The 25,343-nt window shown below is 33.4% G+C and overlaps 2 protein-coding genes across 2 annotated transcripts in view; one reads left to right on the plus strand and one right to left on the minus strand.

Annotated features, from left to right (window-relative positions):
- Positions 1–1,544: 1,544 nt before the first annotated feature.
- Positions 1,545–12,615, minus strand: LOC134716079 (toll-like receptor 4). Its single transcript, XM_063578824.1, has 2 exons — positions 12,562–12,615; positions 1,545–3,954 (listed from the first exon to the last, which is right to left on the minus strand). The coding sequence occupies exon 2, from the start codon at positions 3,944–3,946 to the stop codon at positions 1,862–1,864; it is 2,085 nt and encodes a 694-aa protein (XP_063434894.1). The 5' UTR covers positions 3,947–3,954; positions 12,562–12,615; the 3' UTR covers positions 1,545–1,861.
- Positions 12,616–16,984: 4,369 nt separating this feature from the next.
- LOC134716082 (OTU domain-containing protein 7B-like) overlaps positions 16,985–25,343 on the plus strand; it is a 40,359-nt gene continuing 32,000 nt past the window's right edge. The window contains exon 1 of the mRNA XM_063578829.1: positions 16,985–17,026. The gene's annotated coding sequence lies outside the window, so the exon portion shown is untranslated. The remainder of the gene's footprint in view (positions 17,027–25,343) is intronic.

A 25,343-nucleotide genomic window follows, 5' to 3' on the forward strand; every position in this document is an offset into this window, starting at 1 on the left:
TTAAAGTCATATTTTCCTTTATGGTTATAAACATCAAAATCACTTCATAGTACATTTCATAGCACATTCATGTCATAGCACTTTGACATATATTTAAAGATAATATAGAGCTAAAAGTAAATATTTTAAAGATATTAAATCACGTATAGCCATCACAGATCAGTTTTCGCTTGATATCTGATGTCCAAAGAGTGAACAAATTTAGCCCTTGTTGTCTGTATTGACTGGTATTGCGCCAACATTTCAAATAAATAATTAAGTTTCTCTTTCTCAATTCTTGCATGACTGGGGTGCCGATCATCATAAGAACGAATCTTAATGTAATTCGCCGACTGTTGTTAAATGATACTCTTCAAATATATATTTAAAAATAAATTGATTGAGTTGAGTAGAACTGTTCATTATAGTGGACATGGAAGGATTCTGGACCATTTGTCTTACTAAAATGAATTGATAAATACATGTTTAAGTTAAATTTATTTGCAGGTAGACTACTTTAGAGAAAAAGCGCAAATGTCCGGTCAATTTATTACAGGTGAATCGAAATTAAAAGAGCAAATGTCCATAGTATTTGAAGCGCAAATGTCCTATCGTTTTACAGGTAAAAAAGCGCAAACGTCCTGTGCCCTAAATTATAATCCTGGTACCTTTCATAACGATTTGACACAAACAAATAAATTTATATTACTGAATGGTAAAGATTGATAATCGTAACCATTTGCTTTGATTTTGAGTCTATTGAGATTTTGTCAGATCAAGGTCAAGTATATGAGTAGATGAGTCTTGTCACATGTTTAGTAAGATTTTACATACATGTAAGATATGTCGATCTTTTATTGAAATTTTAAAAGGTAAATCATATTAACAGCAAACGACAACCACTGAATAATAGCTAGACTTGTGGGCAGACACATACATAATGTAACTGGAATTTACATGCTTGTTTGGCCCAAAATGTTTGTTCTGGTCTTGGACAGTGATGAAATAGAACAACACACGAATAACCTGATATAAAGGTAACAAGATGGGGAATGATTGCAAATGCATGAGACTACTCTCCACAAGAGTCAACTGACACAGAAATTTTAAACAACTACTGAGGTCACCTTATGGCCTTCGATTACGATTTAAAAGAATACCTCAAAGTCAGCTATAAAAAAAACACTGAAATGACCACTGCAAAACAATCCAAACGAGAAAACTAACGGCAATACAACATAAGAAAAAAACTATTAACTATAAAAATTTATAAACAGTTAAAGTTGATCCACTCGATACGTTGCAGAATTACGAAGAGCGGATCGAGCTGATCTCATTACTGATACAAAGCATAAAGATAAGTAACAAAAGCAGAGGCGGATTTAGGGGGAAGGGAGCTTTGGTTGATTATTTATGAAATAACTGAAGCGTGATTGGAGCGGGCCCCCTCTTAGGTCAGTCAGTGGGTCCCCACTAATGAAATGTTTTGGATCCGCCACTGAAAAGTACCGATCTGAGAATGCTTGTAGTTACGGATAGCTAGTGACAAGCCAATAACAACTAAATGAAATTAAAAAATCATGCATCTAAAACAAAATATCAAAAAGTACATATGCAATGGTTAAGTGTTCAGAAGTTTTCAACAGTCTTGGGAAACAAGATATTGTACAATGTCAAAAATAGTTATCAACATGAATATAGCGCCGTAGGCGTTAATGTATCGTTTGTTGTTTCTCGATGTGTACACAAAAAACAAAACACACCATCATTGAAATCCATGTCAGCTTTCCAAAACAGACAGTATTTTCTCGTGTATCGATTGGATAGTGCGTGATGGGTTGATGCTGTGTTAGTTCTATCATTAAGTGGTATTGGTATGCAGTTAACTAATAGCTTCAAGTAATTTAGCCCAGAAAACTACATTTCCTTGTTCATCATGTGGATATTCTATATAGGAACGTTGCTGCACAAGTTCTAACATAATCAACGGGAGCTCCTTTGGACGTATCTGTTCATAGAATACTAAAAATAGAATATTTTGTCCGTTTCTAGAATAAATACTTTCCATTCTGGCCATATTGTATTCGAACATACAATAATATGAATCCAAAAATGATCTAGTTATAATACAGATAGTTTTCCTACTTTCATGAATTGCATTTATAATGTTATTTGCTATTTCTTCGCCGGGAATAAAATCACGCTGGTGTATGCACAATGTTTTGTTTCCATGTTGTTCAAAGTTTTCAATGCAATCTTTCAGAACAAAATCTACTTCACTGTCTGCATATGAAATAAACGCATCATACTTATGTTGATAACAGTTATCAACAGGTTTGTTTTGTTTATATTTGCTTTTTGTCATGTAATACAAGTAACGGATCCTCCAACGGTAACGATATACTAATCCTACGATTGTCACTGTCAGCATTGCAAAAATGGCAATCGAAACACAAATTATAAGCACTGCATGGGATTCGCATTCTCTCGCTATCTGTAAAAATGTATGTTTAAACTCCTGAATTTCTAGGATAGAACCATTTGAGAACCTGCACTTATAATCATTGCTCGGCATAAAGTGATTACTATTATCTGCCATCCATTTTAGAAATTGATAAGTTTCACAGCTACATTGCAACACATTTTTTGACAAGTTGATTTTTAAATCAGATTTCTTAAATATTTCATTGATACCATTTATTGACATTGGACTTAAACTACTAATTCTATTACTTGAAAGGTCGAGCATTTTCAAATTTTGTAACTGAGCAAGGTCAAAGGTGATGTCAGATAATGTATTTCTGCTTAGGTCAATAATTTCTAACAGAGGATGTCCGTGAAAAATTGAAAAAAGCAGTCTGTCAATTCCGTTATCTGATAGATAAATGACTTTTAGATTTGTTATTTTGGAGTGACTGTATCTGTACAATTGTAAAGAACTACCTAAACGATTTTCATTTAAATTCAAGAAAATTAAATTTGGCATTACAAATTCTAAGTCACACAAATCATTTTTAGATAGATCTAAATGCAACAAAGATTTAGGTAAAATAATAAAGGTTCCTGTATGAATAATGCCATTCCCGTTTATATACAGCTTTTGAATTGCAGTCTTATTCAGTGTTTTAAGTATATATCCTAAGGAATTAAACTGACGACGAAAAAAACGATTCATTATTAAAACGTCCACTGTAGCATTTTTGATATCATTCATTATGGCATTTATATAATGCTCATGCTCCTGAATCCTATTCAAATTTAGAAACTTGAGATGTCTTCCGCAAAATGTACCAATCTCATAGGACTGTATCGTACAGTGAAAAAGGTTGATTGATTTTAGATATAACAAATTTTTAAAAGTATCGTTACTGAAGTGCATGTTACAGTAACGAATAGTAAGCTTTTGAAGATGGGTTAATGGCAAGAATCCTTTTCCAAATGCTGTTTCATTTGGTTCTGTTATTCTAGCATCTATTACGAGATCTTTCAAATTCGTTAGGTATGAAATTACTTCACCTGGAAACTTGTTTGCACCTTCATTATTTGCGACATTCAAATGTGTTAATGATTTCAAAGCTTTGAAAACGAGTCTTGGAAAGGTTTTCAAGTTATATGACAGTTCATTGTCGTTGAGATGAAGCCTTTGTAATTTAGTTAGTCCGTAAAAGGCATCTTGGTGAAGAAGAAACATGTTATTGTTACTTAGATTCAGTTGAATAAGATGATGTAGATGTTTAAAACCTTTATCCATCAGTATTCCAAATAGGTTAAAACTTAAATCCAGGACATTAACGTTTGATGGAAATGATGGAAGTTCTGCTAGTTCTAAATTTGAACAATTAGTTATTAGTAAATGGTTGTTCCATGTACAGTTACATTGAACATAAAAATCGCATGGTAACACTAAAGCTGGTTCACTTATTCCAGACAAAATACCCAGAACTACAAGTAATGCAGTAAGTTTCATGATTTTGCCTGAAAAAAACAAGAGAAAGTTAAACAAAATGATATTTTTTGTTGACTTGCTAAAGCTTAGGATTTCTCGATTTCTCGATTTCCAGAAGATACCAAATGAAGTTTGAAAAATCATATTTCGAAGAGAACCTCACAACGCTCCTGCAATAAAAAGTATATTTAAATACGTTGGACTCGATTTGAGATTACCGATAAGGGCGTTGACCATTCGCCAGTACACAAGTATTTTTTTATTAGATATACTTATGCACAAATATATATTCGAAAACAGTTTTTTGTCAACATTGTTGTTTGTCTTTTGTAGATCGTTTAGTGCAGTTTCCATTTGTTTCAGCAGAGGACTTGTTCTGTTTATGTGTGGACTTTAATTAGCAATCATAAATATGCTGTCGTTTGGTATATTGCAATGTTGAATGTATATAAAAAAAAATATGTTTTATTATGTAAAGAGAATGGTCATCGTGCGTGACAAGAGATCAAAAGTAACTATTGTTTTATATGGAACGCCAACACTGTCTTATTATAACCATTTTCATTATATGATGTGCATTTACCTTTATATTATGTGCACTTGTCATTATATGATATGCAAACACCTTTATATGATTTGCAAACACCTTTATATGATGTGCAAAAGTCTTTATATGATGTGCAAACATCATTATATGATGTGCAAACATCATTATATGATGTGCAAACATCATTATATGATGTGCAAACATCATTATATGATAAGCAAACTTCATTATATGATGTTCAAACAAACTAATATGATGTGTTTATATACGTATATGATGTGCAAATATACTTATATGATGAGCGAATGGTCTTATATGATGTGCAAACATTCTTATATGATGTTCAAACATTCTTATATGATGTTCAAACATTCTTATATGATGTGCAAATATCCTTATATGATGTGCAAAGATCATTATTTTATGTGCAAACATCCTTATATGATGTGCAAACATCCTTATATGATGTGCAAACATCCTTATATGATGTGCAAACATCCTTATATGATGTGCAGACATCATTATATGATATATATGTGTGTGTTGTTGGCTGTGCCACAGGATTGTGTATGCGTCTAGTGTGGGTTGGAGCCATAGGCTCTAATACCACCGCTGGCTAGCCTGCTTTTGCAGGTGAAAAGAAAGCCGAGTGAGTAAGTCTTTTTGACAGTACATAGCCGCTACACTATTCAAGACTTCTACAATGCCTCCTCGCGACAGCACACGGTAAACTAGGGTCTAGTATCCTAGGCATAATTGTAGAGGATCTCGGAGCAGCAAGGGCCCCAGGGATGCAGTGTGTAGGCCCACCGGCGTGTGGACATGCCCTTGCACTCCTCAACCTTGCCCAGCTATGGGTAAATAGCCGGATAGATGAGAGTCGTTAGCCAAGAAAGGCAACCCATCTAGGAGAACGAACAACTCCAAAATCAAACCGGTTAGATAAGGCTCGTAAGTCATGGCAGACAGCTTATCTAGAGGAAGGATACCTTGAGAACAAAATCCCTGGCCCTCCAGGTTGGGGGTTGAGCGCAAGACCAACTATCTTGCCTTGTAAAACATTTACAGTTACAGAAACATTGACGAATAGAAGTATATTTACCGACTCGGTAGAGAGGGTCTCTTCAACAACAAGAGACATGACGCATTGCAGGGAAAGCGGAAACGAAGCTGCAAAGCCGATTAACCTTCTGACACCTAAGTCAACCTCCATACTTGGGACCTGGAATGTAAGAACCATGTACCAAAGTGGCAAAGCAGCAATCATAGCCAATGAAATGAAAAAAGTACAACATAGAAATACTAGGGTTGAGCGAGACTCGATGGATTTCAACTGGTAAGACAATGTTTGCTACTGGTGAAACTATTTTATATTCTGGACACCAAGAGGATGGTAGTCCACATACAGAAGGAGTTGCCATGATGATGTCAAAGGAAGCCAATAGGGCACTTATATCTTGGGAACCTATAAGTTCAAGAATAATAACAGCAACATTTCGAACAAAACATAAGCGAATAAGAGCAAATTTTATACAGTGCTATGCACCAACAAATAATGCCGATGATAATGACAAGGACAATTTCTATAACACCTTAAATGGAATTCTAAACCAACAAAAAGACAAAGATCTAACAGTGCTGATGGGCGATTTCAATGCCAAAATAGGAAACAGCAATATGGGGTATGAGCAATCAATGGGAAATCATGGACTTGGTCAAATGAATGAAAATGGAGAAAGATTTGTAGAATTATGTGCCAATAATAAATTTGTCATTGGAGGAAGCATATTTCCACACAAACGCATCCACAAGGCAACATGGGTATCACCAGACATTGTCACAGAAAACCAAATTGACCATTTCTGCATAAACAACAAATTGAGGAGATCGCTCCAAGATGTTTGTGTAAAGAGGGGAGCAGATGCTGCATCAGACCATCACCTTCTGATTGGAAAAATAAGAATGAAACTAAGGAAAGTATACACCATGAAAAACTCATCAAGGGTGAAATACAATGTCAACTTCTTAAGACAAAAAAACAGAGAAAGAACAGTTCAAAATAACACTTTCAAACAAATTCCAGCTGCTAGAAGAACTTGATAACATCGAAGACCAGTGGAGTCAGATAAAAGAGGTAATAAACAGCACATGTGAAGAAATTCTTGGTAGAAAAACACACACCCACAAAGAATGGATTACACCAGCCACTCTTAGGAAAGTTAATGAGAGAAAAGAGAAAAAAGACAAATTGAATAGAAGCAAAACTAGAAAATCAAAAGCTGATGCTCAAACTGACTACAACAAAACACACAAGGAAGTTATACAGTGTGTAAGAAAAGATAAAAGAGCATACATTGAAAATCTTGCCTCACAAGCTGAGGAAGCTGCAAACATGAGAAACATGAAAGATCTATATGATACCACCAAAAAACTTGCTGGCAAGTTCAGACAAACCGGTCAACAAGTTAAAGACAAAAATGGGAAGGTCCTTACCACTATTGAAGAACAGATTGCTAGATGGGCTGAATACTTCAAAGAACTTCTGAATAGACAACCTCCAGCTAATACATCAGTTATCAACAAAGCAGATGAAAAGCTTCATAAAAATTTATACCTACCAACAAAAATAGAAATTAAACAAGCTGTAAAAAAGTTGAAGTCAGGAAAGGCAGCAGGTCCGGACAACATTCCACCAGAAGCCCTTAAGGCCAGTCCAGACCTAACAGCTAACCTCTTACATAAACTGTTCCGTGATGTATGGCAACAAGAAGAAATGCCTCAAGAATGGAATGAGGGCCACCTAATAAAACTACCGAAGAAAGGCAACCTTAAAGAATGCAAAAATTACGGAGGAATTGCATTATTATCAGTGGCAGCAAAGGTACTGAATAGAATTCTCCTTATACGACTTCTTAAGGCTATAGACGAAAAACTCCTTGAACAGCAAGCAGGATTTAGGAAAGACCGATCATGCATAGATCAGATAGCCACACTACGCATAATAATTGAACAGTCCTTAGAGTGGAACACCTCATTGCTGATTAACTTTGTTGACTTCGAAAAGGCATTCGACAGCTTGGACAGAGAAACCCTTTGTAACATCATGGCACACTATGGAATACCACAACCTTTCATAAACATCATCAGAAACTCCTATAACAACATGAAATACAGAGTTATACATGAAGGCAACCTCAGTGAGAGTTTTGATGTTAAAGCTGGAGTAAAACAAGGCTGCATGCTATCACCTTTTCTTTTCCTCTTGGCAATAGACTACATCCTGAAAGAAGCAACTGAAGGGAAAAGAAATGGAATCCAATGGACAATGTGGCAACAACTAGAAGACTTGGATTTTGCAGATGATATAGCCCTAATATCCAGTACACAACAACAAATGCAAGAAAAACAACCCTTCTCTCTTCAACATCTATAAAGCTAGGACTCAAACCAAACGAAGAAAAAACAAAACTTATGAAGATCAACACCAAAAGTAAACAACCAATAAAGTTGAACACAACAACATAGAAGAACTAGAGGAGTTTACTTATCTGGGAAGCATTGTCAATATAGAAGGAGGTACAGACGCTGATGTAAAAGCAAGAATCAACAAAGCCAGAGTCATCTTTAACATTCTAGGGAAAGTATGGAGTGCCAAGAACATCTCAAGAAGCACAAAAATGACAATTTTCAATTCCAACGTATAATCAGTGCTCTTGTATGGATCAGAGATATGGAGAACAACCAAAACAATGTTGACTAGACTCCAAAGGTTCATAAACTACTGCCTAAGGAGAATCATGAACATCAGATGGTTCGATAAAGTAAGAAATGAAGACCTATGGAAAAGAGCTGGACAAGAACAGATTGACATCCAAATTAAGAAAAGAAAATGGATATGGATAGGCCACACACTGCGAAAACCAGCAAGCAGCATTACAAGGCAGGCACTTAAGTGGAACCCTCAAGGAAAAAGAAACCGAGGACGACCAAGAAACACCTGGCGTAGGGATACAGAATCAGAAATCAAACAGCAAGGACAAAACTGGAACACACTAGAAAAGCTTGCCCAAAATCGAGTTAGATGGAGGGAGTTCGTCAATGGCCTATGCTCCCCGGAGGAGCCAAGGGCCTAAGTAAGTAAGTAAGTAAACATCATTATGTGATGTACAAACATACTTATATGATGTGCATAAATACTTATATGACTTGCATATATACTTGTATGATGTGCATACATACTAATATGATGTGATGTGTGTATATACTTATATGATGTGCAAGTATACTTATATGATGTGCGATTGTACTTATATGATGTGCAAACATTCTTATATGACTAGCATTTATACTTATATGATGTACATATATACTAATATGATGTGCCATGTGTGTATATACTTATATGATGTGCAAATATACTTATATGATGTGCGATTGTACTTATATGATGTGCAAACTTTCTTATATGATGTGCAAACATTCTTATATGATGAACAAACATTCTTATATTATGTGAAAAGATCCTTTTATGATGTGCAAATATACTAATATACTTATATGATGTGTGCATATCATTATATGATGTGTGCATATCATTATATGATGTGCAGTTACCATAATATTATATGCAAATATCTTTATATTATGTGGCTGTGTCATTATATTATGTGCTTGTAATCTTATATGATGTGGTTTGGTTTACTTCATTATTTGATGTCGAAACGTCATTATATATATATATGTGACAAAAATATGATCAGACAAATTTTGATGCTATTTGGGTTAAGCAAAGGCTACGTGTTGAAGGTCGTACTTTGACCTATGATTGTTTACTCTTACATATTATGACTTGGATGGAGAGTTTTCTCATTGGCTCTCATACCACATCTTCTTATTTCTATTCATTGCAAAATACACCATTGAACTCACAGTCAGTTTTTAAAATATTTCACAACAATAGCTATACAATTGTCGTCTCATGCATAATATGGCGAGATGGTTTGTTTTATAAAATGTTATTGAATAATATAAATGGTAAGATGCCATGGTATAATGTTGAGCTACTCCTCCAAAACCATGCAAAGTCGGAAATATTTGTGATATGACGTATACATGTAGTGTTTTGTACTTCCTTAATTTGTCTTTGAAACAATCTTTTTTTCACAGAAAACACCAAAATATCCAAATTCGGAGACCGCTTGCTTAGTCCACGTACTGCACGCGAAATGCGAAATGGTCAGGTTGGGTAATGTTCACCTATTTGTATATACAGATTGTTTATTTTCAACTTATTTTAATGGAGATTTTTCTAATTGCTAATAAAATTCTGCAACATGAGTATGTCAACAGATTTGGAGTGGCGTCAACGGTTTCTGAGATACAGAGAGGGGTTGATTCCTTGTGAAGTGTTTTGGATTTTATTTTTCGTCCGATTGGGTGGTATTTTTTCCGACGTAGTCGGTATAGTTTCGGGTTGTGCCCTTTGAACTTAAGGATGCTTAATTGCCTTAAATATGGCAACAAAATACGCATGCTCGAAAATCCTTTCTGTGATTGGAAAAAATGCTGTCCTGGTGGGTGATTTGGTTGTGTTTGAATTATAATTCGGAATACTTTGCTGGTGTTCGACAAGGAGAAAACTTGTCACCTTTTCTATTTTCTTTACTTTTGATTAACTAAAAAAATCTTAGTGAGTAAAAATATTACAAGACTCAACACAGAACTATACCAGAAGATCTTGAAAGAGAATTAAAAATATATCCTAATTTTTTTAATGTAGTGTATCGAGCATTCGAAAACCAGTCATGAAGAAGCTTTGTCGTTTTAAAAAAAAATATATAAACACATGCGTTTGTACTCCTGACTAAAGACTTCTGAAACCTCTCTCTCTTGTTTTGTATACTGACCGACTTTAGAAACGCAACACTTGATTATTTGAATGAATGTGTCAACGTCAAAAGCGATGACTGCCTGTTACAAACGCCAAAATGATTGTCAGAAAGGTCAACAGATTCTGTCTGACATTTTTTGGGTTCTATTTTACACCTTCTGATTTTGCATTTTTCAACCCATAATTTGGTTTTGGCAATTATGCGGTTGGAACTTGAGGGCTTTACAGGTTTTCCTTCAGTCAATTCTTTGGCAATGCAGTTCCTGGGAAACACTTATGGCATGAATCTGTACTCAATGGCAATCGGCAATTTGGTTAGCAGTTCACGTTGCGGCCGTAAACATAATGATTGGCAAATGACGTTGCATAATCAAATTCTGTTGATGTTTCATTGTCACTACACGTTGATCTGTTCAGGGGCGGATGCAGGAATTTTCGAAAGGGGGGTGCTAACCCAGGACAAAAGGGGGGGGGGGGGGTGCAAAACATATGTCCCGATACAAATGCATTGATCGGCAAAAATAAAGGGGGGTGCGCACCCCCGGAACCCCCCCTCTGGATCCGCCACTGCTGTTCATTGATGGCCAGCAACAAATCTTGTCTACTTGTATCGTTGTCGGAAGGACAGAAGGACGAGTTTCTGAATTCATGCGGTATGGTTGCAGCACATTTATGTTTTCATGTTTGCAGTATTCTAAGGGCTAATCCAGTTCTTCGTTTTTTTTACTTCTCAGACTTGGCAAAATGCAGATGCAACATTTAAAAAAAAATAAGTAAGGCAAAGGATTGAAAGAACTGTTTCACAAATAAAAAAAAAAACGGAAACAATTTTTCATGGCACCAAAATTTCGCTTGAAGAAATTCGTGCGACTTCTAAAATTCGGTATGTTCAGTAACCACAGGTAAGTCAGATTTTGATTTTTTTTTAGGAGAAAGAAGCATGATAAGCATGAAAGTAGTTGTAAGACAATAAAAATAAATTTGGTAAAAAAAAATTAAAAAGATAGTGTTGCGTTTCTAAAGTCGTTCAGTATATAGATTGTAAAGTTATTATTGTTATTTCCACATAAAAAAAAATATGTTCGTTTGAACGAAGATAATTAAGAAAATAAAAAAAAAAAACACTGTCTACAGGCAAATTGAAGATTGTTCGATCAACACGAACCTCACCAACTTACAAAGCAGATTTTTTTCACCTGGAACCTGTCGTGTTAATAGGGGTACGTTTGTAGAAATAGGTGCTGATCCATATTCGGTAATGTGGCAAGCGAGAAAAAGAAGAAAAAAGTGCTTTGAATTTTGTGAAGGAAAAACATTTGTTAACCGTGTCAATATGCTAACAACCCTTTGAAACATTGTGCAGATTCGTTCTAAAACAAATTATCGGCTTTATAAATTCAAATTTGGATGACGCAAGATATTGTTTTCTAATTCATTATTTAAACTTAATGTATATATACCTTCTTGGTATGGATCTGTGAATATACAGGGAAAAAACGAATTTTTCACAACCAGATTGAAGGTCGATGGAAACAAAAAGAAAACATGTAAAAATTGAAAGAAACGACGATAAATCTTTGGCAAAATCAAACAAACTTAATATCAGATGACAAAGTGTGCATATACTTCAATTGTGAACAAAACTTTGCATTTGAAAAGTATTTTAATATTCTAAAAGATTTTGGGCAGAGGAGAATTTCACCAGATTCAGAATATCAGCTCATAGAATTTAAATTGAATTGGAAAGAAATCGAAGGTATTGTCATGCAGAATTAATTTTGTGTTCGTTACTATTCTGGCGAGGTAAAAGATGCGTACCATTTTTACATTTGATCTCCTGATTTATGATGAGCTGTTAGGAAAGATTTTTTTGATGTGTTTGAATATTTTCCCGATTTTAAAATAAGGTTAAGCTACTTAACAAATGATTTACCAATTTTTTGTAAATACATTTAAAATTTCTGATAATTCCGGACTACCGAAATATCTATTTTCAACTGAGTAATAACTAGTTGGCATTACTTTTAGGAATTTTGGATCCTCACTGCTCTTCAACTTTCTACTTGTTTGGCTTTATAAATATTTTTATATGAGCGTCACTGATGAGTCTTTTGTAGACGAAACGCGCGTCTGGCGTACTAAATAATCCTTGTAACTTTGATAACTGTTGTTTAATTTCTACGATATAATAATACTTACTCTTTTTTTTTTGGAAGACGTGGATGGAGCTATGTGTCTTTCTTACTAATTGAATTGTCTAGCCGTGACTGCTTATAAATATCGGATGTAACTATTGAAAGAAAATATTGTTTCCTGTCATACGTTCATATATACACAATTCAAGGAAATATTTAATAAAACAATTACATTCATCTAAAGTTTGAAAGATGTCATCTTGATCACAGGCACCTAACGTTCTGTCAATAGTCATTTTATTGACAGATCGGTTAGATGTTTGCACTTCCCTCCTCAAACCCTCAATTCAATGCCTTTAACTCTGTCCATCCCCTCTAACACTCCTTATTTGAAAAAAAAGAGGATTTGTTTGTGATCGGTTATTAATTTTTCGTGGACTAAAAGGACAGATTATCCATTTTCTGCACTGTTGATGCATGATTTTTCATGTTCATTAAAACAAGGTTTTGATTATCTATTTTTTTACATTTATATTTATAATATTTGAAAACACACAATTTTTCCTTTTTTTGTTTAGATAAATAGTGCACTTATATATGATCATGTATATTCAAGCCGTTATGTACCAAATTTATTAGAATTAATCATCATCTTCTGGAATTAAGTGAATCTACTGAATTCGAAAATGCATCATATATTGCATACGTACAAGGTAAAGTTTGAAGGGAACTATCCTTTTTAAAAGAATTGCCAACAAACATATTCGCCGAGCGGACCGAAGCGAACAAAAAATTTCGGCGAACAGTTTCGTGGTCGCTGATTGCCATAAAAAGCTATGGAAGAAATGATACAAATTTTGCATTCTGTGCGTTTCCCAAAACCTTTCTTAATCTGAAACACAAGTTGGTTTTAACAAATTTTTTGACAATGTTTTGGTCTCAAGGCAAATAATGTAGATTCAGAGTAGGGCTTTAAGCTTTTAGGGACAACATCAAAAGACTTATATATATATGTAGGATAAAGCAAAAAATGTAATTCACATAGTTCAGTATATTTAGTATTTTTTTTTTTTTTGTTTTGTTTTGGTGTGTTTTGGCTTGCAGAAATTCTGTTATCCCTGTCAATAATGTGGTGTTGTTTTTCTTCAAATTAAGTTAAGTTTTTTTCTCAACTGTCATGAATTAAAGTTATGATTTGTAACGTTTGTGTATTTCCTTTCATGGCATGACGTTTCTCTGGTGTAATCAGAGTGTCTCTCCTTCATATTCTAACTTTTCAATACAAATTAAAACATATATTAAAACAGAATTATCATCAACATCAGAAGACGATCTCAGGCTATGAATCTTCAAACATATGTGTAATTCTTATATTTCAGTCAATAACCAAATACCACAAGTCTGGTAAAATGATAAAATGAAAACGTTGGAAATCGAACTTTAATACTGTCCAAAACATTTCATTCAATTTTGAATAAATTCCGAAAATCGGTTCTCTATTTATTATTATATAAGCAATTAAAGTTATGACATATTAAAATAGAAATAATTTGTTTAAATCGTTTTATACACTCATTTTAACATGGGTATGCATTTTATACAATGATTATATATATGCCACTATACCGATATTTATTATTATAAGACTTATCCTGACTTGACAAACATTTGCGGCAAACATTATACCCTATTTGACGCTAGCGATACTCTGATCTATGAAATGAGATTTGACGAATGACGATAAAAAAAATAGACTCGATTGATGACGCTAACGGTAGCGAAAAACGGACGATTAACGCTTGACGGTGAAAGGACATTTCCCCCTCTTGTATGATACTGAACTAACTATAATCTGTACGTTATGTTTTTTTCTACAAAAGAAAATGTCCGTACCAAGTCCGGAGTATGACAGTTGCATGGTGTCCATTCATTTAAGAAATTGTAGACATTGTATATTAAATTTTCATTTGATGTCGGTTTGTCGAGCTTTTGATTGCGCTATTTGATTTATGAGTTTTCACCGGAGTTCAGTTTTTTTTTTGTGATTTTACTTTTTACTTCTACATATTTTTTTCATATTCTCTAGTTTCTTTTAATTTAAAAACAATTTTGTGGGACCGCTAGCGCTACCTCATTGCCTGCCCTCTATCAAACATTAAATGTTTCACCACTGAAAAATATCGAATAAAATTTAACTGGTTCCCATTATCAAATTGAAAGTTTATCAAACTAAAACTAGTTTTGCACTAACAAATTCGCCTAAAAAAAAACTCAAGAAAAAAATCAAGTTTACCGCACCAATCGCATGTAATTTGACTCTGATTAAACATCTGATTTCTGGCCTACTATTAAACCTTTTATTACAAACAAAGGTAGCAACTTCACAAAAAATATCATTCTATGTGATGAAGAAAACATAATAAGTGATCAAAAGAAAGTAGCAGAACACTTCAATGACTTCTTTATAAATGTGGCTAAAGATATTGGCAACAACACACCTGCTAATAATAACCATCCAAGTGTTAAAAAAATACACGAAAACAAAACTGCCACACAACAACTAGAATTTAGTGCCATCTCAAATGAATTTGTAGATAAACAACTTAAAAAATTAAACATAAAAAAGGCAACAGGAATAGATGGCATATCAGTTAAGGTTCTAAAACTAGCACAACCAGTTATCACAAAACCAATAACTGAATTGATAAACAAGACTATTAAATCAGCCACTTTTCCAGACAAATTAAAAGAGGCACAAGTTGTACCATTGCATAAAAAGAACAATGTACTTGATGTGGGCAACTATAGACCAGTAAGTATACTTCCAGCAATTTCAAAATTTTTTGAACGAGCAATTTACAACCAGCTAGTTGAATACTTCAATACACACTTTCATCCATACTTATCTGCATTTCGACCAAAATATGGATGTCAAACTACTCTACTCAGGATTATAGAGGACTGGAAAATGGCACTTGATCAAAATAAGTTTATTGGCTCAATTCTAATGGATCTATCTAAGGCTTTCGATTGTCTCCCTCACGATCTTCTACTGCTTAAGCTTGAAGCATATGGTCTTTCAACTTCCTCATTAAAACTCATTAAAAATTACTTATCTAACAGGAAACAATGTGTTCGAGTTGGCTCTAGTCTGAGCAATTGGCAAAACATATACAAAGGAGTACCACAAGGTTCTATTCTAGGTCCTATACTGTTTAACATCTTCATTAATGACATATTTCACTTCACCACAAACAGTTCACTCTACAATTATGCTGATGACAACACATTATCTTATGCAAATAGAGATATAGACACCGTTATCTCCACACTTGAAAAAGACAGTTTGGCTCTAATAGAATGGTTTTCTTCCAATCAAATGAAGGCAAACCCTGAAAAATTTCAAGCTTTGGCAATTGGCAAAAAAACAATGGGCAAAAACATTACATTTGATCTAGCAGGTAACAAAATAAAATGTGAAAAAGAGGTCAAACTATTAGGCATCACCATTGACTTTGAACTAAATTTTAACACGCATATATCAAACATCTGCAAAAAAGCATCCAGACAACTAAATGTATTAAAAAGACTTGGCAAATACTTAAACAAACTTGGAAAATTAACAATATATCACTCCTTTATCATGTCAAACTTTAATTTCTGTTCATTGTCCTGGCATTTCTGCAGCGAGGCCAACACTAAAAAAATTGAAAAAGTACAAGAAAGAGCACTTCGCTTCATTTACCAGGATCACAACAGCACATATGAAGACTTACTTTTAAAATCAAAAATGCCATCACTTAAAGTAAGACGCCTAAGAACCATGGCAATAGAGGTCTTTAGAACACTCAATCATGAAAATCCAGTATACCTCCATGACCTTATAAATATTAAAAAAACAAAATATTCTTTCAGATACCAAAATTTAGCTGAAATACCAGACGTAAGAACAACAAGGTATGGCTTGAAATCTTTCAGATATTCTGCTGCCAAACTATGGAATGAGTTGCCAAACCACTTTAGAACTGAAACATCTTTTACCCAATTCAAGAGTCTAATAAACTCATGGAATGGCAACTCATGCCATTGCAATGCATGTGCATAGTTTTATATTTTATGTTATAGCTTGAAATATAATAGTGCTGCTTCTTGTGAATGTTTGCTAAGCTTTTTATAATTTGTGAATGCTGTGCTTTAGTTTTTATGTTTGCTTTTAGTGCTTATGCATGTGTATAATATAGTATTTAATAGTGCAGCCTAAATGTGCATGAAATGTATGTTCTATGTCTTTTATGTTTTAATATTTGTATTGTGTATTATTGTTATGTAAATGTATGCGTTTGTCGGTTATAAAAGCTCAGAGAGCTTATGTTTATTTGTTATATGACATGCCGACTATAAATAAAGCTTTGAATTGAATTGAATTGAATTGTGTCCCGTGGTTGTTTCACTTTTTACTATTTTCATCAATGACACATGCGCAATAAATCGAAACAGAATATTTCCGGTTGTGTATTTGCATCAAAAAGGTAAACATTAATTTCACTTTTCCAACGTAGCACTTTTATGCATTAAGCTCTAGGAATGTTGCTAAAGTAAAATCCTTATTTTTTTTATTTGAAAAGAATGCGTTTCACTGGCTGTCTAATTTTGCGCACGTTGTTTTTGTAAACAAAATTGATTCAAAATTTTATAGCAGTCGATATTTTTTTGACCGGTTTACATTGACTGTATTACCAAAGGAATCTGAAATTCTGTCAATTATTAGGTAAAGGGGCATCTCAAAACAGCAGTTATATAGCTGCAGTTGCAATTATATCGTTACAGTTGCCCGACGACCTTTGATATGTCCATTGTCCTTGTACATGTAGTATAATAACTATAATCATGTAATGTCTAATGTCGTAATGATGATGATGTACATTTATGCATTCAGTTAGCAACAGAACCATAGCTCTTATGTCCTTATATAAGTTTTTGACTATTTGTAAATATTGTAGTTATTCTCAGACTCTACTATAAATTTTGTAACTCCCAACACAGATTCCAGTGATTCCCATACTTTATGTATGTCCTTTAAATACTCCCATCACAGATTTCAGTGATTCCCAGACTCTATGTATGTCCTTACTCCCATCACAGATTCCAGTGATTCCCAGACTCTATGTACATGTATGCCCCAACTCCCATCACAGATTCAAGTGGTTCCCAGACTAATGTCCTTACTCCCATCACAGATTCTATCATTCTAGTGATTCTCAGACTCTACTCATGTCCTTACTCTCATCACAGATTCCAAATGCTCTCATACTCAACTCCTGTCCTTACTCTCATCACAAATTCCAATCATTTTCAGAATCAACTCCTTTCCTTACTCTCATCACAAATTCCAATCATTTTCAGACTCAACTCATGTCCTTACTCTCATCACAGATCCAATCATTCTCAGACTCTACTCATGTCCTTACTCCAATCAGATCCAATCATTCTCAGACTCTACTCATTACTCCCATCACAGTTGCCAGTGATTCTCAGACTCTACTCATGTCCTTACTCCCATCACAGATTCTAGTGATTCCCAGATTTTACTCATGTCCTTACTCCCATCACAGTTTCCAGTGATTCCCAGACTCCCAACACAGGTTTCAGTGATTACTGGACTCTAGAAAAAAGTAAAATCACAAAAATACTGAACTAACAGGAAAATCCATAATCACATGGCAAAATCAAATAACAAAACACATCAAAATCAAATTGACAAGAACTGTCATATTCCTGACTTGGTACAGGCATTTTCAAATGTAGAAAATGGTGGATTTAACCTGGTTTTATAGCACTAACCCTCTCACTTTGATGACACTCTGCAATACTACTTTCAGAAGTTACAGATTCACAGACTACTCAGATTTCAGTGAGTGATTCATCACAAGAATGTACATGTAGTGTTAATTCTGAAAAGCTTTTAAAAAAGGGGGATATACATGTAGACTAATTCCAAAGGATTTTTGATCCATGAAAAAGATTCAAAACCAGATTTCAGATCAGTTTAGAATTGTCTAGTTTGTTTTAACGTGAAATTGTTACATGAGACCTTCACCTTACTGGGATGGGGCCTCATTATTATAAACAGCAAATGTGATCTGATTATGGCACAGGTACAATGTACATGTAACACAATAAAGACTGAAAATGGTTTTGTTGTGCTTTACAATTTACAATGTTTCAGCTAAATGTTTTATTAAGGATTCAAGGTTCGCTAATTAAGCAAAAAATCAAACTCAACAAAACACAGTAAAAGGTTATGATTATTACATGCATTTTTATAATTTTCATATTTATTTTTAGCTCACCTGGCCCAAAGTGAGCTTTTCTCATCACTTGGCGTCTGTAGTCCCTCATCGTCCTGCATCCGGCTTTAATTTTACAAAAATCTTCTCCTTTGAAACAACTGAGTAAAATGCAGTTTTTGGCTTATGCCTCAAAAACCAAAGCATTTAGTGCAAATCTGACATGGGCTAAAATTGTTTATCAGGTTCAGATCTATCTGCCTTGAAATTTTCAGATGAATCTGACACTCCGTAGTTAGGTTGCTGCCCCTGAATTGGTAATTTTATGGAAATTTTGCTGTTTTTGGTTATTATCTTGAATATTATTATAGATAGAGATAAACTGTAAACAGTTATAATGTTCAGCAAAGTAAAATCTACAAAATAAGTCACATGACAAAAATGGTCAATTGACCACTTTAGGAGTTATTGCCCTTTAAAGTCAATTTTTAACCATTTTTCGTAAATTTTAATAATCTTTTGGGTGCAATCAACAGTTTTTTTCTATGACGTCATGTTTTGAGGGACCATGCATGTGTGACCCTTACTGGTGGACTGATTAATAAAGATACTTGTATAAAACTAGATATCACTGGAATCAGAATGTTCCCTAGTTTATAATGAAATAAAAATAATGTGTACTTTTAATATATTATAAAAATTTCATCCAATGAACATGGGGGGAAAAAAGGTATAATTTTAACATAAAAAACTTGAAATCAGGTCAAGTGCACACCCATGAAGACATGATCCATGCACATTTTTCATAATCAAAACTGTATGAATTTTGTAGGTTTTTACCTGGCCTTTCAAAAAAATCTTGTTTCAGGGTACGGTTTCCTGCTCCGAAAAGAGCTACAGTGGCTGCAAATAAGTTTTCAATTTTCACTGCTAAAAAAACAGACTGTTTACAGTGTTGTCTCCCCTCGAAACATGTTTATTTAATATAATTTTTAAAATTATTTCAATCATTCAACCAGTTTTAATTGAAAGCTAATTAACTAATTTTTACAATCAAATACAAAAAACATGATACTTTTTCACCAAGTAAGTAAATAAACAGGGGTTTTCCTCCATGGTTATTTTTAGACGGGGAATAACCCCTAGTTTTTAGTACGAAACTGTTTATATCACCCTTTAGAAAAATCTTCTCCTCTTAAACTACTGGGCCAAATTAAACCAAATTTGGCCAAAATCATCATTGGGGTATATAGTTTAAAAATTGTGTCCGGTAACTGGGCCAACAAACCAAAATGGCCGCCATGGTTAAAAATAGAACATGGGGGTAAAATGCAGTTTTTGGCTTATAACTCAAAAACCAAAGCATTAAGAGCAAATCTGACAGGAAGTTAATATGTTGATCAGGTCAAGATCTATTTGTCTTGAATATTATTATAGATAGAGATAAACTGTAAACAGCAATAATGTACAGCAAAGTAAGAACTTCATAGTCAATTTTTAACAATTTTCATAAAATTTGTAGATTTTCTCTAACATTTCCACAGAAACTACTGTTATAGATAGATATAATTGTAAGCAGCAAGAATGTTTAGTAAAATAAGATCTACAAACACATCACCATCACCAAAACACAATTTTGTCATAATTCCATCTGAATGATCTGGGTCCATTGTTTAATATTCACATAGACCAAGGTGAGCGACACAGGCTCTTTAAAGCCTCTAGTTATATTGATATGATTGAAAATGCTGTATATCAAAGCTTTAATTACACATTTAACTGAATGAAGTACATTTGTATTTTTTGAATGATTTCATTCCATAATTTACTATTTAGAGAAAGTGTAATTCAAACTTTTAACTTTAATATAACATAATCAAAGATTCAAACTGGTGAATGAATTTTGATTTTAGGAAACTTGATTTTGTTGATAATCAACTACGTGAACCATTAATTTGTCATACATTTTTACTTCAAAGGGACACTGGAAATAACAATCTCCCTGTTTGGAATAACATCTGGAGGTTTGTCCAACTAATGAGGAGATTAAATTAACTTTAACTGGAAATGGGAGAAAATTTTAATATTTATTTTGTTCTAATAAGGTCCCAAATATGACTCAAAAATTTGTATATATATATCTTTATTCTCAATAAACCATATACATAGGTATAGAGAAGACATGCAAGTATGTACAATATTTACAAGACAGAGTATTTTGATAATACACATTCTATCTTGAGATCTGTGTGTAGTGTTGTACATACATTGTAGTTGAAGAAGGATAAATATCTCTCATTTTTAACTAAAAAGCCAATTAATTTTCCCTATTGGCAAAACTGGCTTGAATAATAACTTTGATATCAAGTTTCAAAATGGCATATACAAATGTATACAATGAACAATGAACAATGTAGATATATACTTTCTCACATGGACATCAATACACAAACATTAAATTGAATTGGGGAACCTTTCAGACTGATTTATACAGAACAGGCTATCAATCCTGTTTCACTTTGATGATGTCAAGATTGTCATCCTCACTCTATCGGATAGACTCTATCCATTTACTACTGTTATTTGAATTTCAAAATGACTGAGTGCAATTTTTACAGTGAACTGGTCAGCTCCACCATAGCAAATCACATGAGTTTGACATAATCAGTAAATACCAGCAAAAAATATCATTATACATGTACATGTAAGTAAAGAATTCATCATTCTCACATAAAAGTTTCATATCTCTAAAGGAAGACTGGGAATGAGTTGGGGGTTAATACCCTATTCATGCAGGAATTAGGGACCAAAAAAGAGCCAAAACCAGGCATTTTCTAGTTTCGAGACAATAACTTGTGTTTAAGTGTATGGATCTCTCTGAAATTATACAAGTTTCCATACTACAAAGTAAAGGTTTGGATAAAGTATGGGGATAATTACTCCAAGGGGGATTTCAAAAGTTGGGGGTAGTTCCAATTTTTTTAAGGAGTTCAATTTTTTCTTCAAAATTTTTCGAACATTCAAGAAGAAATCTTTAATTGCACAGTAGTACGCAACAGATTTGTAAGATCTTGACATTTGATTCACGTCAGAAACCTATGTTATGTCAAAAATTTTATCACAATCCAAATTTGCCCCTACTGTTCAGGGTTCAACCTCTGCAGTCGTATCAGGCTGCGCTCAGCGAAGCACTTTATTAGCAGTTCCATTTATCTGTTAAGATTTGAACTGTTTCTCAATTAGTCATCATGTGACCTTTTGGTCATTGTTGAAGGTCATTTAATGACCAGTAATTGTTAACATCTTTTTCCTTTTGTCTGTCAAAAATAATTGTCTCATTGATAGTCATATCACATCTTATTTTTAGACTCTTTCGAACTCCACTCTCATAATTTGTAAATATCAATGTAAAAATTGCATTTAAATTATAGTGAAACTCTGTATCTTTGGAAACAATTGGTTTGTCTATCAATATAGGGGTATATTAGTCTAACATGCTGCAGTGTTTTATTTGTTAAATGCTCATGTGTTTGTTAATTTTCTAAATAAAGATTCTTATATTATAGAAACATTTAAACTCAGCAACAAAACATTAATGGACAAATAAATATGATTTTTCAATTACAATGATATGAAAGTCCTGTCTGAAAACCTTCAATTACAGCCTGGTTATTGACAACTCATTTACATTTCTTTGAAGTCTATGTTCCTCTTCAAGTGGTATCATTTTCTTGAAAAATACAGATTTCTGTAATTTAGTTTTTGTCCCATAAAAATGCATTTCTAGATTATTATTATGATATAGCTACATGTACCTTTTTTTGTTGGGGTCGAAAAAGGCATTTCTTTTGAACTGTTTTGTTACTGATATATTCAAAACAATTAAATTGTAATATTTTTTTTATAAATGGCTTTCTCATTTTGAAACAGGGCTTGAAATATTGTCTTGATTTTTATTATAAAAAAAACCTGAGGGACTGTCATTTTTTCTCTTTGGATGGTTGCAAAAATGTCAAGTGGTGTCAAATTTGGCTGAAATTGAATGACAGTATAAATTTAATCATAAAATCATGCATTGTGTGTCTGAGCCCAGTACATGTACAATGTAGTTTGCCCATAAACAAAATGTATAAAATTACAATTATCAATAAAAATTTCAAGTCAAGTCACTGCATCTTTAGTTTTTTGTCTAGTACAAATTTGAACAAAAAAATGTATACATAAATGCACTTTGCATGTTTGAAATGTATATGACAGGCCTTTCTTTTTATTTTCAAAGTTTCTTTATCGCCAAGTGTATGTGCATTCTCTCTAGATTCACCTGAGAAAATTCAGTTTACTGAAAATGAATTGTAACTAGAAAGTTGAGGAAAACTTTTGTGAATTATTTCCTGATTACCTTGTTATCTCTAGATCTATTTCCTTAATTAATCTCTCATTAACCTGTAATGTGTATTGATCAATGTGTCTCATTGTTTACAACAGTTTTATGGGGTTTAATTTCCTATTCTTCTTTTCATGACTGATGAAGGTATGTGTTGTACACCTTGCATCACACAGGTTTTTTACTTACATATAGACAATTGTTCAAAATGCAGAGACTAGGTAAACAAAAAACCTGTGTTTGAGTGAAATCACTGTCAGTTAAAACTTCAGAATATATTATAGGTATGACTATTGAATATTTGATGAATAGGGCTCCCTATAGCTATTACTGTAATTACGCTTCCATTCGGAAGGCTGATTTAGGGCTACTGTACATGCTTTCATTCTATGCATATAAATAATGTTGTAAAAAAATAAGGATTTGATAGATATAGGAAGATGTGGTGTGAGTGCCAATGAGACAACTCTCCATCCAAATAACAATTTAAAAATTAAACCATTATAGGTTAAAGTACGGCCTTCAACACGGAGCCTTGGCTCACACCGAACAACAAGCTATAAAGATGCCCATTTCTCTTATGTAAAATCTCTAAAAGTGTTCATAAAATTGTGAAGGAGCAAGAATTCTTGACCAATAATGTTGTTGCAACAAATTGCCAACAATGGACCCAACTCAATATGGAAAGCTTCTTCAATTTTTCATGATCTTTTGGAATACTTTTATTAAATACTCTCTAAAAAGGACCTTTTCTTTCTCACTAAAATTTTCAGGACCCCCCTTCAAAGTTAGTTTGTGCGTCCAACATTCTGTCATCTCCGTAAAATTTATTAATAACTTGTTTAGAAACCTTGCTATTACAGACTAATCCTCGAGTGGGTGTTTTTCTGTCACTGGTATGGCCAAACAGTGACTCTTTAGGTTGATTTGTGTTTTTTGGGATTATTGTCTCATTGACCCTAGAACCTTACATCACCTTTCATTCATATATACAAATGTATATATTGGAAAGATTTATTTTCCATTTTCTTTCCTGATATTACAGAATAAGATATAAAGATGTACATGTTATGACTCAGAACTGCAGTACATACACGGTAATTTGAGGTAATTAGATCGACACTATATAATAATATTATCAAATTATAACATTAGGTTTCTCCTTGTTTTCTTTGTAATAAAGCCAGAGTTCATTTGTATGTTGCAGTAAATTGTTGATAAAGAAGTTTATTAATTGTCTGCCAAAAAATATTTGCACAGGAATGTGCACTTCAAAGAACATAAAATTTCTACATAATATTTCTAGTTTTTATTTTAAAACTTTTTATGAACAAGTTCCTATTGATTACAAATATAAATGCACTTTCAACATGATCAAGCACAAAACTTCAATTGAAATAAATTTTATTATTATTTTAAAAGTTCATGCATATAATTATATAAAGTTAAGCATATTTAGTAAGACTCATGTATTTTATTATATACAGTGTATATACATCTTGTATTTCTAGGTATTTGCATTTTGTTTGTACTTTATTGCAATTGTATATAATTGTTTGATTTCTCATATTGTATTATGCTAACAGGCCTTAAGCCAGGAATTTCCAAAAGGGGGTGGGGTGGGGGGTGGGGGGGGTGGGGGAATTTGGACTCACAAACTCGTCTTTAACAGTCACAATTCGAACAGAATGTTGACTTTAACAGTGCTTATTTACCCCCCCCCCCCCCCCCCCCCCTGGCTACAGGTATGGCTAACCAGCAATATGTTGTACATCTCAGGAATCTGTCATGTTATAGTCGGTCAAATTTACAGACTCTGAATGTACAAAATTTCCTGGAGGAGACTAGAATCATCTGCATAAGAGTATTTTCTGCATCGTTTGATTGAATGCATAATTACACGAGTTGTGTTATTATGTAATGTGGTGTTTAAAACAAGTTAATCTACTTATTCTCTGTATGTTGGATCAGTAGTGGTAGTTTATCATATATACATTGTATGTTCTATGTTCTGTAACTGAAAGCATTCAGCCAATTAGGACAAACTTTAACCTAAATATATGTGTCAACCAGAAATTTACCAGGATTCAACCAGAGATATTCCAGGGTCAACCAGGTCAACACAATACAAACCAGAGATTTGTCAGGGTCAACAAGAGATAAACCAGGGTTCAA

The sequence above is a fragment of the Mytilus trossulus genome, chromosome 4 (genome assembly GCF_036588685.1).
Source record: "Mytilus trossulus isolate FHL-02 chromosome 4, PNRI_Mtr1.1.1.hap1, whole genome shotgun sequence".
NCBI classification, from domain to species: Eukaryota; Metazoa; Mollusca; class Bivalvia; order Mytilida; family Mytilidae; genus Mytilus; species Mytilus trossulus.

What these genes read in the sequence shown, in the direction of transcription:
- LOC134716079 (XM_063578824.1), bottom strand. Translation starts at nt 3,946, where the DNA reads ATGAAACTTACTGCATTACTTGTAGTTCTGGGTATTTTGTCTGGAATA.